The sequence below is a fragment of the Cyprinodon tularosa genome, unplaced genomic scaffold, assembly GCF_016077235.1.
Source record: "Cyprinodon tularosa strain WSP-4 unplaced genomic scaffold, ASM1607723v1 ctg12, whole genome shotgun sequence".
NCBI classification, from domain to species: domain Eukaryota; kingdom Metazoa; phylum Chordata; class Actinopteri; order Cyprinodontiformes; family Cyprinodontidae; genus Cyprinodon; species Cyprinodon tularosa.
Window position 1 is genome coordinate 1,894,270 of NW_024038003.1, and position 15,506 is coordinate 1,909,775.

Sequence of the window (15,506 nt, forward strand, 5' to 3'; positions counted from 1 at the left end):
GTGTGTGTGGGTGTGTGTAGAAGTGTGTGTATATGTCTGCTTTTTTTCTTGCATCAGAGTGAGGACAATTTTTCCCCATTTCACCATCACAGTGAGACCCGTTTTTACCCAAGTGAGGACATTTTGCTGGTCCTCACTATCTTTTTTGCCAACACTTAGGTTTAGAACTAGATGGGAATTTAGTTTAAGTTGAAGTTATGATTATATATGGAATAGTAACAGTATTGCTTAGGGCTACTGTCAGGGTTAGGGCATAGAAAGTGTTGAAAATGACAAATAATTAATGGAAGTCAACTGGAGCCAAGATGTGGTCCTCATTACATATAGCAAGACGAGAATGGGTGTGTGTGTGTGTGAGTTGTGGGGTGGAAGGTGGGGGTGTGGTAGTCAGGTTTAGCTAGGGTTGTTCCTAGGCAACTGTTTTTCCTTATTAATTTGAAACTTGTTTGTTTTGGCGTGTTTCCGTTCTTTTTCCATTCATTATCAGAGTATATGAGTCTTCATCATTAGTCTTTGGTTGACTGGTTCTATGATACAAGATCCAACTTAACTCTGGTAAATAGAGGAACTTTTTAAAATCATTACTCTGCTCTTCATTGAAATGCCTCCACTATGATGGTGATGTGTTGATCTTTCCTATATATAATATTATATGTGGATGGAAATGTGTGCTGTTTTTTTGTTTTTTGACTTAAACATTTGTTAAAAGTTAGCACTAATTGCTTTTTGTTGAGATGCATGCTGCTGCTTCAGCAGAGATGCTGGCAGTGGGACCGAGCTGAACATTTGACCTATAACAATCGCTGGCTGCCTCCCAATTCTGCCTCAGATGTGAGCAGTTCATTACATTGCAGCTTGAGCTGCGGTAAAGTAAACAGCTGAACAGATGAACCCTCTCTTCATCAGAGCCTTTAGCAATATAATGCCTGATGGACAGCTGTTGGGATGTGAGTATTGTTTGCCACTTTGAAATGTCACCTGGTGACATTAGCTATATAGCTTTAATTAAACCTGCATTTATATAGTTAAAAAAGTCATCCTAATTTTATTGTTCAGGTATGCTTAGATTTTTACCAAAATTATTTGTCCTCTAAAACATGAAAGACATGATAGAGATTTTCGAGGTTTTTGTTATATAATGAAACTAGGATTTTTATGCATTAGGATTGGTTGGAAAAAGCCCACTTGATGACGACATTCCTTTCTGAAAGAATACATTCCCATATTCTGGGTTCAAATAAGTCACAACGTTCACTGTATTTCAAGGCAACAACTCAAACCCGATGCTTTCTTATATGGCAAAATGAAAGGAACTCCACCAAGACACCAGGAAGAGAATTCTGGACTTTCACAATTCTAGTTTGTCACTGAATAGGGGTCCTAAGCGAAATGTCATTTGGAGTCCCCCCCTTGTGTATATGACTGGATCACAAACATGCTATTTAGCTTGACCCTTATCAAAAATAATAAATGTAGGTTAGTGGTTGTCCAGTTTGAGTAGAATCTAAAGATATAAGGATGATTTTTGATGGCCACGGTGATGTGCTGTCAAATTTCATCATTGACTGATGGTAAAGCATCCATACAAGCAGATTAAATATGTTAAAATATGTTATGTAAACTACATAATAAAATCCAGGAAAATACTAGGTTAAAAATATTCAAAACCAGTTAAATGCAAATAATGCAATAAAAATGAATATGCCTACTACTGTTTATAATAATAATTATTATTATGAATATTGTAATATTAGAATCATAATAAATACTGCTTTTACTTCTGCTATCTATAGCAGAAGAACATTTGCATGTGAATAGACTATAATACTAATACTAGGCTAGTACTACTTATATTATATAATAATATACTAATATTCAAAAAAAACTACTCCTGTTGCTATCTGCTTCTTATTTTAATATTATCATTGTTTTTTTGTTTTTTTTATTATCATGAAAAAACAACAGTCCCAAGAAAACACAGTTCAGTACCAAAGAAACTGATATCTACATTCACATTAAAGTTTAGTTCCCTCTGTCAATAGATGTATTTATTGAAAGAGGGATTTCAATCATTATTTATCTGTGACTGTTGTGGATTTAATTACCAACATAAAGAGACATTTATTTATTCAAAAAGTAAAAAAAAGTAAAAAAAAAAAAACAAACAAAAAAAAAAACAGGAGAGGTTTAGTATGCTGTTTAGGGATAATGAGAAAAAGTTATGTATTAAATGCAGACCATGTAGTTTGTATATGATAGATGCATCAACATTTGTAAATAGCATAAAGAATCTCTAACTTCTTTTTTGCAATGAATGAATATATCTGACTTTACATCAGTAATTTTGATTCATCATAAAAAAAATAGTTTCACACTAGAGTAATCTAAAAACTCCAACGTGTATAAAAGGCTATGCAAAAGAGAAACTGACTGTATTCTTGTTACAGAGCATCATAGCAGTAGCTAATTGCAGCATCTAACCCCTACACCTCTGCTTATTCACCCTCCACACTGATTGTGCTGATGTCTTTTTGTAGAGGAACCCCTTTGATCTGTGTTTTAATTGGCTCTGCGAGGAGTGTTTAATCATAGTATTCAGCCTGAATGTTTCAGGTAGAAATCTGCGCTGGAGTCTCTGTTTGTTATACCCTAATTAGAAATTTCTTCCTAAGAAGCGTGCGTGCCAATATGCATACTAAGGCAGTTTGTGTGAACGTTCCTTGCAATTATTTCATGTTGTGTTTTTTTTTTTTTGCCTGTAGCAATTTGGTCAAGTAAATTATTTTTCCAACTGCCTTCATTAAATACAACTACGCAGAGATGTTATCTATCCAACCGTCCAACCTACTGAATAATAAAGAACTTAGATATGCTATCTGTTGCTGTTATATTTCTTCGTTTTATAGTATGATTTATTTCCACATGGATATTTTGATATATAATATGTCTTTTTTAGGGGGGCTGCACAGAATGCAGAAAGAAGCTCAAACCATTAAGACCATTAATGAACAAATGCATGGTGAAGACGGAGGAATACAGTAGACATATCAATCAGTTGAGAAGTTTAAAGTATGGTTACATTTAAAAAAACAATATCTTGAGCTTTTAATATATTGCAGAGGACTGGAGCACAAACCTACTGAGACAGCCACGTCCACCTAAACATGCAAACATGTGGAAGTTTCAGATGGATTTTTTTTTTCCTTTAAATTTTAATACTGTTTTGAAAATAAAGATCATTTTCAAACACAAATCTTCTTCCTTTTGTTGTGATAGAATGCCCTCCTATGGAAGGCAATGTGAACTACACTTTTGGGGATTACATTAAAGCTTATCTGGAGTTAGAAATTTATTTATTTTTTTTTATAAACATGTAACATTTAGCAAAATTGTCTAATAAAAAAAAAACAGTGTTTATTTATCTACTTCCATATTTAGTCCCCAGAATGACTTGTTGTAAACTTTAAACATAAAAGTTAATTTATTACTAGAGAATTTTGAATGTGTTGTTTCATTATAAATCACAAAATATAAACTGTATAGCTTTCTTATCACCATGTATCAACAAAGACCGGATTTGACTTGTGTAAAAGCTGTTGTTCCTCCAGAGTTACCATAGACGTAATAGCAGCTTCTCTGACTCATTGGTTTCCTTTGTCCTGTCAGTGTGGTTGGATCAACATGTCTTGACAGGTTTGAGGTTGCCCAATAAACTTTCCATTTTTTGTTGCTCCGTAATAGCTAGAAGCTTGATAAAGTGGTTTATAAACTAACCAGTTTTCCCCTGCTTTATCCCTGATCTGTAAAATGTGTAATATAGTTAGTTGTTGGTGTTTATTGCTCGATAATATTCATCAATCATCATGCAATCACAGAATATATATAATTATAGTGTGATTAAATTACAAGCAGATTATTATGGATGACTTCTAAATGCAACCTGTTGCACTGCTTTACTTTGGGTTGCTAAATAACGGGGCTGGAATAAAAAAATTGAAGCATGACTTCAGATTTTTGTTTATCAAAGATCTGAAAGTCATGCATGGTTCCTTAAGTCATGTGCTGTGTCGTGTTAATCTATCACATAAAGTCCCAATTAGAGATATTTAAATTTGGGTTGTTTATATATGAAATAGTTTATTGCATTTATTAGGTGCCGTAAATTCATCCTCCTCAGATGAACCACAGAGCATCAAAGTAAGTCAATCTGATGGTTGTAAATCAAATTCTTTTTATAGACTGTATACTGTAAATAATTGTGCATAAATTCAGCTATACATTAGCTATATCCTGTATATAAAAATTTGTTGTTCATTTTATGTGAATATCAAGTTCATTTTAATCAGTTCGTGGAAAAATGTCCATTGATTGTCAGATTCAGCGGTTTGTGCAATAATGATCAAAAATATAAATAAGTAATTAATTAATTAATTAATAATTCTAAACTGTAGAAACTATAACAGACTTCTCCTAGTATTAGTTAGGGTTAGGGTTTGTTTGTTTATCGACAATCCTATTTAGCATTTTCAGTTTTTCTGTTAATGATTAACTACAGTAATTAGAGTACATTGTTGGAACATCCACTCCTGGGAAAATGTATAGTTGTGATTCATGTTTTCCCGATGAGGTTTCTTACTAAAGACTGAACTTGACATACCTGCTATTTGGGCTTATTTTCTCTGGAAGCTGTAACTGTAATTTTCCCATGATCTTTCTAATCTTTAACGAGAACTGGTGATGACATGACTACTGACATTTCAGCATCTCTAAATGCCTACTTTACCTGGCCCCCTTTCCTCAGAAATAATAAAACAAACCACACCTTAAAGTCTAACAGCAAAAGTCTTCTGTAGAAGTAACTACTGCAGCCTATATGTTCTTGCTTTTCCGGTCGTTATTTATGGACTGGGTTATAGGATCTAACCCCTCGCTAAACTATTGTACTATCACTTATAATGTTAAGGACAGTGTATATAAATTGGTCTTTTATCACTTGAATGACTTTATTTTTATTCTTATTTAAGCCATAAGCACTTCAGTCTTTTGCCATACCAATTCAATTGTAAAATTAAGTCTCGCAAGGAAAGAAACCCCAGATTTTTCTGTTTTGAAATGCTGGGGGCATGTTCTGTGGAATGTGCTGCAAAAGAGCTGTTACATTTACGACGGGTGTTGTCTGTAACACATGTGGGAAAGTGTAAAATACATTCCAAGATTCACATCACATCATAATTCACATCCAATGAACACACGTTTTTCATATGTTTATAACAATACATTTATGACATATATAATGTATATAAAACAAAATGGAAAACTTTCATTTACACACTGTTTAAATTAAAGAAATAAGTCTAGTTTTCAATAATATTGCATCGTGTGATTTAGACTTAGACTCAACTTTATTTATCCCTTGGGATTACTCCTTCAGGGAAATTCTGGTTCCAGTAGCTTATATAGAGCACAAAGAGTTAAAGCAAGATGTCATTAAAGATAAAAATACTACAGACAATATAAAAAGAGTGCATATAGTACAAAAAAAGCATAAAAAAACAAAAAAGTTGTTATGTCCTGGAATATGTTTCCCTTAGATATAAAAGTATTTGCCCAGTAGAGAGCTAAGGAAAGACTGCATAATAGTTGACATGGGTTTATTGCACTTGCACTGCAGAAATGTGCTGACCATATAAATAAGTGAAAATTAAACAGACGACAAGGTAGTTGGCATGTGTTATTGCACAGTGAGAGAGAGAAGGATATTGAACATGAATGTCACATTTTTATGGAAGACCGAGAGTGGTCGTATCCCTCCGATAATTTTCTCGGTGGTGTTCTTGAGAAAACAAGTTAATTTTCTCATTATCTAAAGATAACAAAAGCCGATTTCTCATGATAATGAGATGATTGGTGTGTGTTAAAACTGGTGTCTTAAAACTGGGGTGTGTGGGAGAGGATTTATAAATAATGGCAACCTTTGTGTAATTCTGTAAATACTCCTGTGTTTAACTTTAAGGTAACGAGACAACGTTGTTGGTTTGATTATTTGTTTCCACTTCTAATTCATAAACAATTAGACCTGTGGGGTGTTCTGTCACCGGGTGTTTTCTGAACAGCCCCGGTGTTACGCCTGTAACAGGTATAAGATGCATTAACCCCCAAAATTAGTCCAGATAAAAGATTTTCATAAAAAAACAGTCAGATTTGTTTCTACTGTATTCTATGCAATCCAATCATCCACCACAGCCTGACAATGAGTGAAAAGAAAAAGGAAACAAAAAATTTGATTATTAACGCAGACGCGGTACTGCGGCTGCAGAACTACGGTCACCGCAGGCATGGATGAACTGGGAATCCAGGGCTGTTGGCCAGTCTCATTCATTCTTCATACAGGTAAATCATTTCGTTATCTTGAGAAAACAATTAATGGTTTAACCGTGATAACGAGATAGTCATGTCATGATCTCTAGAAGGCAAAGAGAAAAAAAAAAGTTTACTCTCGGTTTCCATACATTTTGATTCTTTATTCCAACAAAAATTCTTGGGGTCATGAGTTTGGGAGATGTCAGCTTCCCTAAGACTGTTTTATTAGAAAAAGGCTGCTGGCGTTACCAGGCACTGATTTAAAAAAAGAGATAACTTCTAAGAAATAAACATCAACTGTGAAATTTGTGTTTTATTCATAGGGTTTTTAACTCTAAATCGTCTTATTATTACGCATCAGAATTTTTTTGACAACCTACATGCAAGTATATAAAATACATTCTGTTGGAACTATTTATTCTTTCTTTACCCATTTGAATTGCATTAATTCCTAATTTTATTTTTTCTGTATTATTTACAGAGTTTATTTGCAGGTTAATAATTTTTTTCTTATTAATTTACTTATTTTTTTGTTCTGAGGTATGACGGGAAGCGATGTGGATCAGTCCACTTTCTATAAGGACCAATAGGCATTTTTGGGTTTGGGGACTAAGGAAAAGTTTGAACTCTTTAATTGTTGGCTGATATAGAAAATAAACCATCATCAAGACTGGACATTGAACCTTATTTTTTCCTGCGTATAGAAACTTGACCCCAGTTGCTTAGTAGAGGCTTAAAGGAACTTTAATTGGATGTTTGGCTTGGCAAAAAATCATCTTCTTAGATGTATTTGCTGGTTGGCAACAAACATTTAGTAGCATTACCACCACTTACTGGTATGGAGTGTGCTTCGTGATGGACTATGCATAAATAAACATATATATAATTTCTAATGAAAAAAAAAAATTAAAACTACATACTTGAACATAGCTTTGTATTCTATCCGTCTTTATCATGCACATATTCACCCTCTCTATAGTCAAATTCTATGAAATAATATAGTTTTCTTTAAAAATCAAATAATTATTTGTATATGTTTACTCCCCAAATTCTTCCTCAAAATATCTACTAAATTTATCTTTTCCTTAATACATTCAAACTCTCCCCTCATATATTTTCTCTCGCTTTCATATTTATGACATTCCAGTATAACATCTTCTATTGCTTCATATTTTCCACACTAATCACATTTGCCACTAGTATGCTTTTGAATTTTGAAAAGTATAAAGTATAGTTAAGTCCTGTTTGCCCAAATCTTAACGTCGTTATCACTCTCAATATGTACAAGCTAATATTCTTCTTCAGAGGTTCTCCATGTGCTCAGCATCTGTCATAATTGCACTGTTTAAAGCATACTGTACTCCAATGTATACAGCCCACCTGTGGCGGCATTACAGGAAAAGCAGTATGAATAAACTTCAGGTCGCTTATAATGATGGCATGAGGATGCTGCTTAGGGTGCCCCGATGGTGTTGTGCTAGTCAGATGTTTGTGAATGTCAGTGTACCAACCTGCGCTGCTGTGCTTCGAAACATTATGCACAGATGTATGTGTAGATTAATAGACTCTGCAAACAGCATCATTCAGACTCTGACCAATCCTGTTCAAAGCTCAGTGAGATTCTTCTCCAGTTTGTGGAAGCATTGGTGCTTTAGTTTATATGTGAGTGATTGATTATTTTATTATATATATATATATATTTTTTTTTTTTTTGTCTATTTATGGACCATAATTGTGTCTAAATAAAGAGATTGATTGATTGATTGATTGATTGATTGATTGATTGATTGATTGATTGATTGATTAAAGTCAGAATTCTGAGATTAAATCAGAATAGGGCTTGGTCGTCGTGACGTAGGCACTTCGCGTCGCCGCCATGTTGAATGCGTCTTTTACCGCGGCTCAGACTACTGCCTATGACTACCGGGTACTGTACTCCCTCTCAGCCGTGTTTTAATTTGATTAATTTCACCTTAACTTGATTTCAACCATGGTAAACCGTTGCTGTATTGTGGGCTGTAACAGCTCAACGCATGATCGCCATGGAAACATAGAAAATGGGTTAACTTTCCACCGCTTTCCTGAATGGACGCGTAACCATGGAGACCAAGCGTCAGAGATAAAGAGTCGTCGGCTTGCTTGGATCGCGGCTGTAAGACGACCGAACATAACTTTCCACAGTATCCAGATGTTAATGAGAGTGTGTTCCCTGCATTTACATTCTGGTAAGTTAAAGATGCACGGTTTTATTTTATAGCCTACTTTGTTTCTTTCCTTCAAAGTTGGGATCTTTTACGGGAAAATAATAAAAACGGCAGCGGGAAAAGGCTCAAATACGTGAGAAACCCGGAGGGTTGGCAGTTAACGTTACTAACTACACCTTTGAAACACATAGCAGCTAGTTAAAAGTACATTACATGCGTGAGTGGTTGTTAGCACTAGCGGTTAGCAGTTGCTAAACTAGCAGGTTCCAGAGCCCGTCTGATCACAGCTTACCTTCGTACGGATTACTGTGTTCCCACTGTTTGATGGCTTTATGATGTGCAGCTCCTGAACCCATCCATTCATGAACTGCATATGAGACTCCAAGGACTTGTAGCTTCGGAACTGTTTTGAAGTATAGGCGCTCACTCATCGGTGCTCCACTCATTGTTTGGAACTTTATATGGATCCAAATGATTAATAATGCTGATTTTGTCACCATACCGGTCCCTGGCTTCTCTATTTAATGTGTCCCGGTAAATTCCAGATCCTTTTCGGGATTTTAACATCTTTTTTCTCTCTACTTCTGTCTCTTCTTTCAACAACAACGTTGTGTCAGAGCTATGTTTACGTTTGCGTAGCCGTCAATATGACCGCGACGTCCCACAATGCAACGTGGATCCCGAGCCCTATTATGAGATTACAGTCAGAATTCTGACTTTTTTCTCAGAATTCTGACTTTTTCCCATTTTAAACTGAAATATGATTCAAAAAATCAGTTAACTTGTTTTTTTTGTTGTTTTTTTTTGCAGTGGCCCTAATCCTCTTCCGTACCACTACACATCCGTTAATAGCCTAGGGTTGTTTTTCTTAAAGACCCGTTATGGGAACCTGTGGGCGGGGCTAAGATAGTGTGAAAGGGAGGGACTGTTCGGTCACATGATAATACCAGCAGCTATGTGGCTGCGTCCCACACTTCTGTTGGGCTTGGTCGGCAGCAGAGGGTTCGTTAGAAGCATGGTGAGTAGACTATAAGGCCTGAAATATTTGTCTTTTTCATGCACTGGGTAAAACGTGGTGCTAATAGCACCTTTAGCGACTAGTTTAGCGCTTTAGACACATGTAGGTCATATGTAGGGCTTTTCTTGTTTGGTTGCGGTGCAGCAGACAAATGGGTCCGACGTTATTACAGCTAGCTTTAGCTAACGCTGCAGTAGCAGCGAAGCTCTCTCACTTATAAATCCCACATACTTAAGGCTGTGGTTGAGGTTTTATTTTAGCAATGATATTAAATTATATCTTCCAATAATATGCGTAAAGTCTGCGCATAACGGAAGCGTTACTCTTGATTGTTGTTGCTTAGAGGAAGGGCTTATATAATCCGTTAAAACTGCTTTTATCCGTGATTAGATGACAAAACAAAACAAACATCGTCTGTTTATTATTAATACTATATACCAAATAAGACTTTCAGGTGCTGAAGAGCTACACTAAGTGCCAAATGACAGATTTTTCCATTTAATCGCTTTTATCTGCTAATTTCTTGGTTGGATGATAACACAAATGGGCCATAGTGCGGAAATTCAGGAGCGTTGTTAAGGATTATGATTCATCCAATTACTTAATCACACCGCTGCCCTTTCCCCTATATTTTAGACTTCAACCCTTACATATCTTTGTCTTTAGTTATTGCAGGGCCAATGTTCTGTGCCTATGTTAATTCTTTTTTTTTATGTCCCAGTGTGCTCAAGCTCACGACTGGCAAAGTGCTAAGTCCATCTATGAATTTTCTGCCAAGGACATCGATGGGGGTGATGTATCTCTGGAAAAATACAGGTGAAGCATGCATACATAACTTTAAAGTTCTAGTTGAGGATGTTTTTTTTATTTCCAGGGTGGATCATCTAAATAAGTGGTCCTCCTAGTTGTCAATCATTCTGGTGATATGTTTGCGTAAGGCCGTCCACCGATGGTGAGACTGACAGTGGAAAAATTGCAAATCTTCTTTTGGAGAGAAAGCTTGTATGAGCGATGCAAACGGCAACCTTTAAACAGAGCTTGCACGAGGAGAATGAGGTGCTCGTGCAAGCTCTCACATGCGTTCAACAGGCTTTCCCTCTCAGGAACTGGTTTGTGCATGTGCTTTTTGTTTTTTTAAACCAGAGAAGGTGGGTCTTTTCAAAAATTCACAAAGATCCTTTTAGTTCAAATACACATATGCCACAATTTCCCATTTCTAAAGATGTTTGAGCGTTGCACAGACTAATTGAGCATGTTCTTTCTTCTATGAATTGATTTCAGTCCATTTTTAAAGAAATAAATACACAAGAGATTATTTTGAGGATCTACCTCCTCGGGTCGGCCAAAAAAATTGTCCAAAAAGATCAGTGAAATATTTTGGCTGTAATTCTAATAGTACCATCATGTGGGAAAAGCTGATAACATTATCTTTTCTGTATGTTTACAGTGTGATAAATTGTTTAAACTGGAAATTAATCACAAATCAAGCGGTTTAGATGGCAAGGGCTACTATTTAGACTTGCAGTAATGTAATGTACCTATTTTGGCTTAAATTTTCCCTTCATGCCTTGACCTCCAGCAAAATTGAATTTAGGTACTGTATTTGCATTTTAGAAATCTTCAATGTGAAATAAGTCATGGGCTACTTGCCATTCTCAAGTTTATTCCCAAGTTGTTATTTACTTAAAGGGACAGGTGAGTCTATTCTGAATGATTTTGGTCCTCAAATAGTCACAAATTGAAAATTGAAAGATAAATGACTGACAATTTCAAGCCAAAATCCAGCATCTGCTAACCAATTAAATTGGTTGTACAACTATTGAATTGTTACCATATCTGTTGCTCCCCTTTTAGTGTCTCTAAAGAAAAATGAACTTTTCTTTTCGGCGGCTTTGGCACCTAATATATTGGGGTTTAAGAATAGCCGTAATGTTTGATAACTCAGTGCCAGAGGGTTTGGCATAACTGTTTTTAACTTTTTAATTTTTTTTCTTCCAGGGGATATGTTTGCATTATTGTAAATGTTGCCTCTAAATGAGGAAAGACGAAGGTAAACTACACTCAGCTTGCTGAAATGCACGCCAAGCATGCTGAGAAAGGTTTACGCATCCTGGCTTTTCCATGCAACCAGTTTGGAGGACAGGTGATGCATGAGAAACCGATGTCAGGACATGTCCTCTTTAAAAAGGTCTTGCTTTTATTAATTATTTTTCATTGCTGTGTGATATAGGAACCGGGGACAGATGCGGAGATTAAAGAGTTTGCCAAAGGTTACAATGCAAAGTTTGACCTCTTCAGTAAGATTGATGTAAATGGTGACAGCGCTCACCCTCTGTGGAAATGGATGAAAGCACAACCCAAAGGAAAAGGATTTCTTTCAAAGTAAGTCATTTTCTACTTTTTGAGACGTCAATGTTGAAATCCAAGATGTGCAAAATACCCTTTCACAGAACTCTGCTACTTTAGCCATGTCTAAGTCACTATTTCAGCAAACTTATTGATTGATTGACTTTACTGATCAGCTCAAATAGTCAAAGTAGAAGAAAGTGCCAAAGGAAGAAAAAGGTGCATGGGAAATATACAGCTTTTGTGTGTGTTGTTTTTTTTTAAATAGTAGGATTGTTATACAGGATTATTGCACAGGGTGTTTACATGGGTATTTATATAGATGTGTGTGTGTGTGTGACAAGTTATTGCTGTAGTAGTGTTGCATTGTAGAGTTGTAGCAGGGATTAATGACCTGCGGTAGTGTTCCTTTTTGAAAAAAGGGGGCGCAAACGTAACCCTGTTATAGGTGATTCTCTGCTTCATTGTTCTAAATAAGTGACTTTAAAAAATGTGATACAGATAATTTCAGAAGTTGTAAAATCATGTATACTGAAGCAGGAGAGCTTCTAAAATGTAGAATGGTTTTAAACTGAAGTATAAAGTACTATAGTATAATGTAACACACACACAAATACTTATTATTAGTATGCCAGTCTTTAAGAGTCGTGTATGCAATTAGGGTTGCCTATGCTTTACTATAAATACTGGGATGTAACGCATATGTTTCTCCTCCAATAACAGCAACATCAAGTGGAACTTTACTAAGGTAATTTGAAAAAAAATATTGGAAGTTTACTTCTAAAAGCTTGTCTTCAACCAAGTGTGCCTAACTCTGAGTGATCTCTCTCCTCTAGTTTCTGATAAATAAGGAAGGGGAGGTGGTGAAGAGATACGGTCCCAATGAGGATCCAAGCGTAAGTTGTACAGCTGTGTTTACATATTTCTGTTCAAAAGCAAATCTCCCCCATCTAACATTAGACTTGTTACATGATGAATGATAAGAAGCAATAAATGGATCTGTTCATGGCTGACTATTTCTTTGACACTGAAACATATTTCTCTTTGCAGGAGGTGGAGAAGGATTTGCCAACATACATGTAAATCTGCACTGTGCTCCTGTTTCCTCTCAAATGGATTTCGGGGTATTTGTGTGGGTGGATCTGGACCTGTGACGGACCTGTCCGTAAACCCATCCTTGGGGTGGACAGGGCCTGATGACCCAGCGTGCAACTTATTTCCAGAAAAGCCCACTTTATGCCTTGTAAAACCATGTGAGAGGAAAACTATTAAACCAACTGCATCATTTATCACTCTAAAATCAGTCATTCCCTTTTCCAGTGGCAATAGAATCCCGTCTTTTCCTGCCTGTCATTAGTTTTAGGAGAACATAAATGACCTCAATAAATAAGCTTTTGGTCAAGCTACTGATAGCTTAGTTTGCACTTGTTGTCTATGTTCCCTGTTGAGACTCACACTGGTAATTTATGAAATGAGATATAAAAATAATAAAGAAGTTTTGAACTGCATTGTATTTGTTTGATTATTACGTTCAGTCTATGGGTAGATGCGATTTGCAGTGGAGATCAGCTTTTCTAGATGGCTTTGAATGTCATAACCTTGTTATGGATTTAGGCCAAAACCATCTCAAGTTAAAATGTTTGGCATAGTGCATTTCTTTTGGCTTCAACATGTTTTAATTTGTGAAATGGCTTCTAGCATGACTTTGCTTAAATTGAGGTTTTCAGCTGAGACTGACTAGGCCATTTTGTCCAAATTTTCAGGATTTTCTATTGTCTTTACTCTGTCACAAGTACAGAGCAACAAAACGAACTCTGCATTTAACCCATCCGTTTGGGGAAGCAGTGGGCCGCAATTGTGCGGCGCCTGGGGAGCAGTGTGGGGTTTGTAGCACAGCGCAGGATTACTGGGATAGTGAGATGACTTCAGCTTTAACCCTGACTTCCCGGTACCACAAAACTGGACCTGCCAACCTGCATAAAGCAGGCTATCTTTCAGAACTGATTTGAATCCAGACAACTCTCCAGCCGGCAGCCAATCAGTTGTTCTGGAATCCACGTGCCTTTTCATCGAAGACCTGATTATAATTCAGAGGGATAAAGGAACCTGAAAACTAAAAAGCAGTTAAAATCTCTTCTTGGCAAATTGACTAGTTTTCTGTTAGTTTATTTTTTGCTGCTCTTTGACTTGCCATTTAATATTCTGTATTTGCTTTAAACTGCATATATATATTTTTTTAACAATTTGAATAAGTTACCATGCTCTTCTAATAATTTTGGTTGGTAAGCTGGCCTCCTGGAAAGGTTCACCATTGTTCCATCATTGAGTTCTTCATTTCTAGGTAATTACTCTTATTTTACTTTACTGAAGTCCCAAAGCAATGACTTTGTGGATTTGGTCATGACGTGTTGTTCAGGGGCGGAGCTAGTTACAATTTATTTTTCTCTACTGATGGTGACAGCAGTAATACTCTCAAGTAGAATATTCAAAACATTTTAATTTTTCATATATTAACAAATACAATGTGATATGCACATCAATATACTTACATTAAAGATGATAAATACAGAATTTGAGCAGAACTAGATGTGTTTTATGGAGTAAAGAGAAAATTATGTCTGCAAGTCATGTAGATATTAGTACTTGTAAATATCAATTTTATGCAGAATGATAACTGATAAAAGTAGGTAAGTAATGACAATGGAAAAGATGTTCGCCCAAAATTCAAATCTGAAATAATTTTATCCACTATACCTTTTATGTGGAAAGAACAGATATTTGAATATATTTGCCTATTTATTAGCAAAGGCTGTGGGAAAATATGGATGCTTTGCCTGTTAATTTTCCTGTTGGAAAAGTGTAGATTGACCATGAGGTCTTGGATATACTTTCGGCCACCCCTCAGTGTTCATTTGTTATTGCCTGGCCACCCTCATAAAGATTTTCTGGTGTTGTTTGGACATGTTTGATCTCAAAACAGGTTTTTAAAGGTATCCGTTGATGACGAATCGGTAATAAGATATTGGTTTGGATCATGAAGTTCATATAGAATAATGCAGCAGGTTCCATAAATTCCTCTATTCGGAAGAAAAAAAAAAGTATGCCCCTGTTAGCATCAATAATAGCCGCAAGACCCAAAACCAATGGTATAAATAACAGTAAGAAGAAACTGCAGTTCCTTATGGGCAGCCTTCACAATTATGGAATAGGAGGTCTGATTGCAGACGTAATGAATAGAAACATTTCTCTTAAACCTAATTGAAAACTTTCAATTTTGACTGGAGCTTATTTATACCCCAACATATGCCAGATTTCAATAGGATGGTGAGCCGTTTAAACACGATACCAATAGCAAAGCAGATAGTGGTACTTTTAATTACTGTGTTAATAACTGTATATTTCATTAGACGGTTAATAAAAAAAAAAACCGCTCATAAACCGCAATAAAGATACTAAAAGAACGATGTATCTGAGTATTTCTATCTTTTACACTAGAACTTAGAATTCTGGGTAATCCAGTGTGTTATACTTCATATGGGCCCACCCAGATAATGTTGCTTACGGGCCTATTGTTGTGT

The 15,506-nt window shown here is 35.9% G+C and overlaps 1 protein-coding gene across 1 annotated transcript; it reads left to right on the forward strand.

Moving 5' to 3' along the window:
* The first annotated feature begins 9,482 nt into the window (after positions 1-9,482).
* LOC119773700 (phospholipid hydroperoxide glutathione peroxidase-like) lies at positions 9,483-13,436 on the forward strand. Its single transcript, XM_038270826.1, has 7 exons — positions 9,483-9,582; positions 10,304-10,398; positions 11,581-11,725; positions 11,813-11,964; positions 12,652-12,676; positions 12,765-12,824; positions 12,979-13,436. Exons 1-7 carry the CDS (start codon positions 9,502-9,504, stop codon positions 13,009-13,011), a joined length of 591 nt encoding a protein of 196 aa, XP_038126754.1. The 5' UTR covers positions 9,483-9,501; the 3' UTR covers positions 13,012-13,436.
* Positions 13,437-15,506: the final 2,070 nt, after the last annotated feature.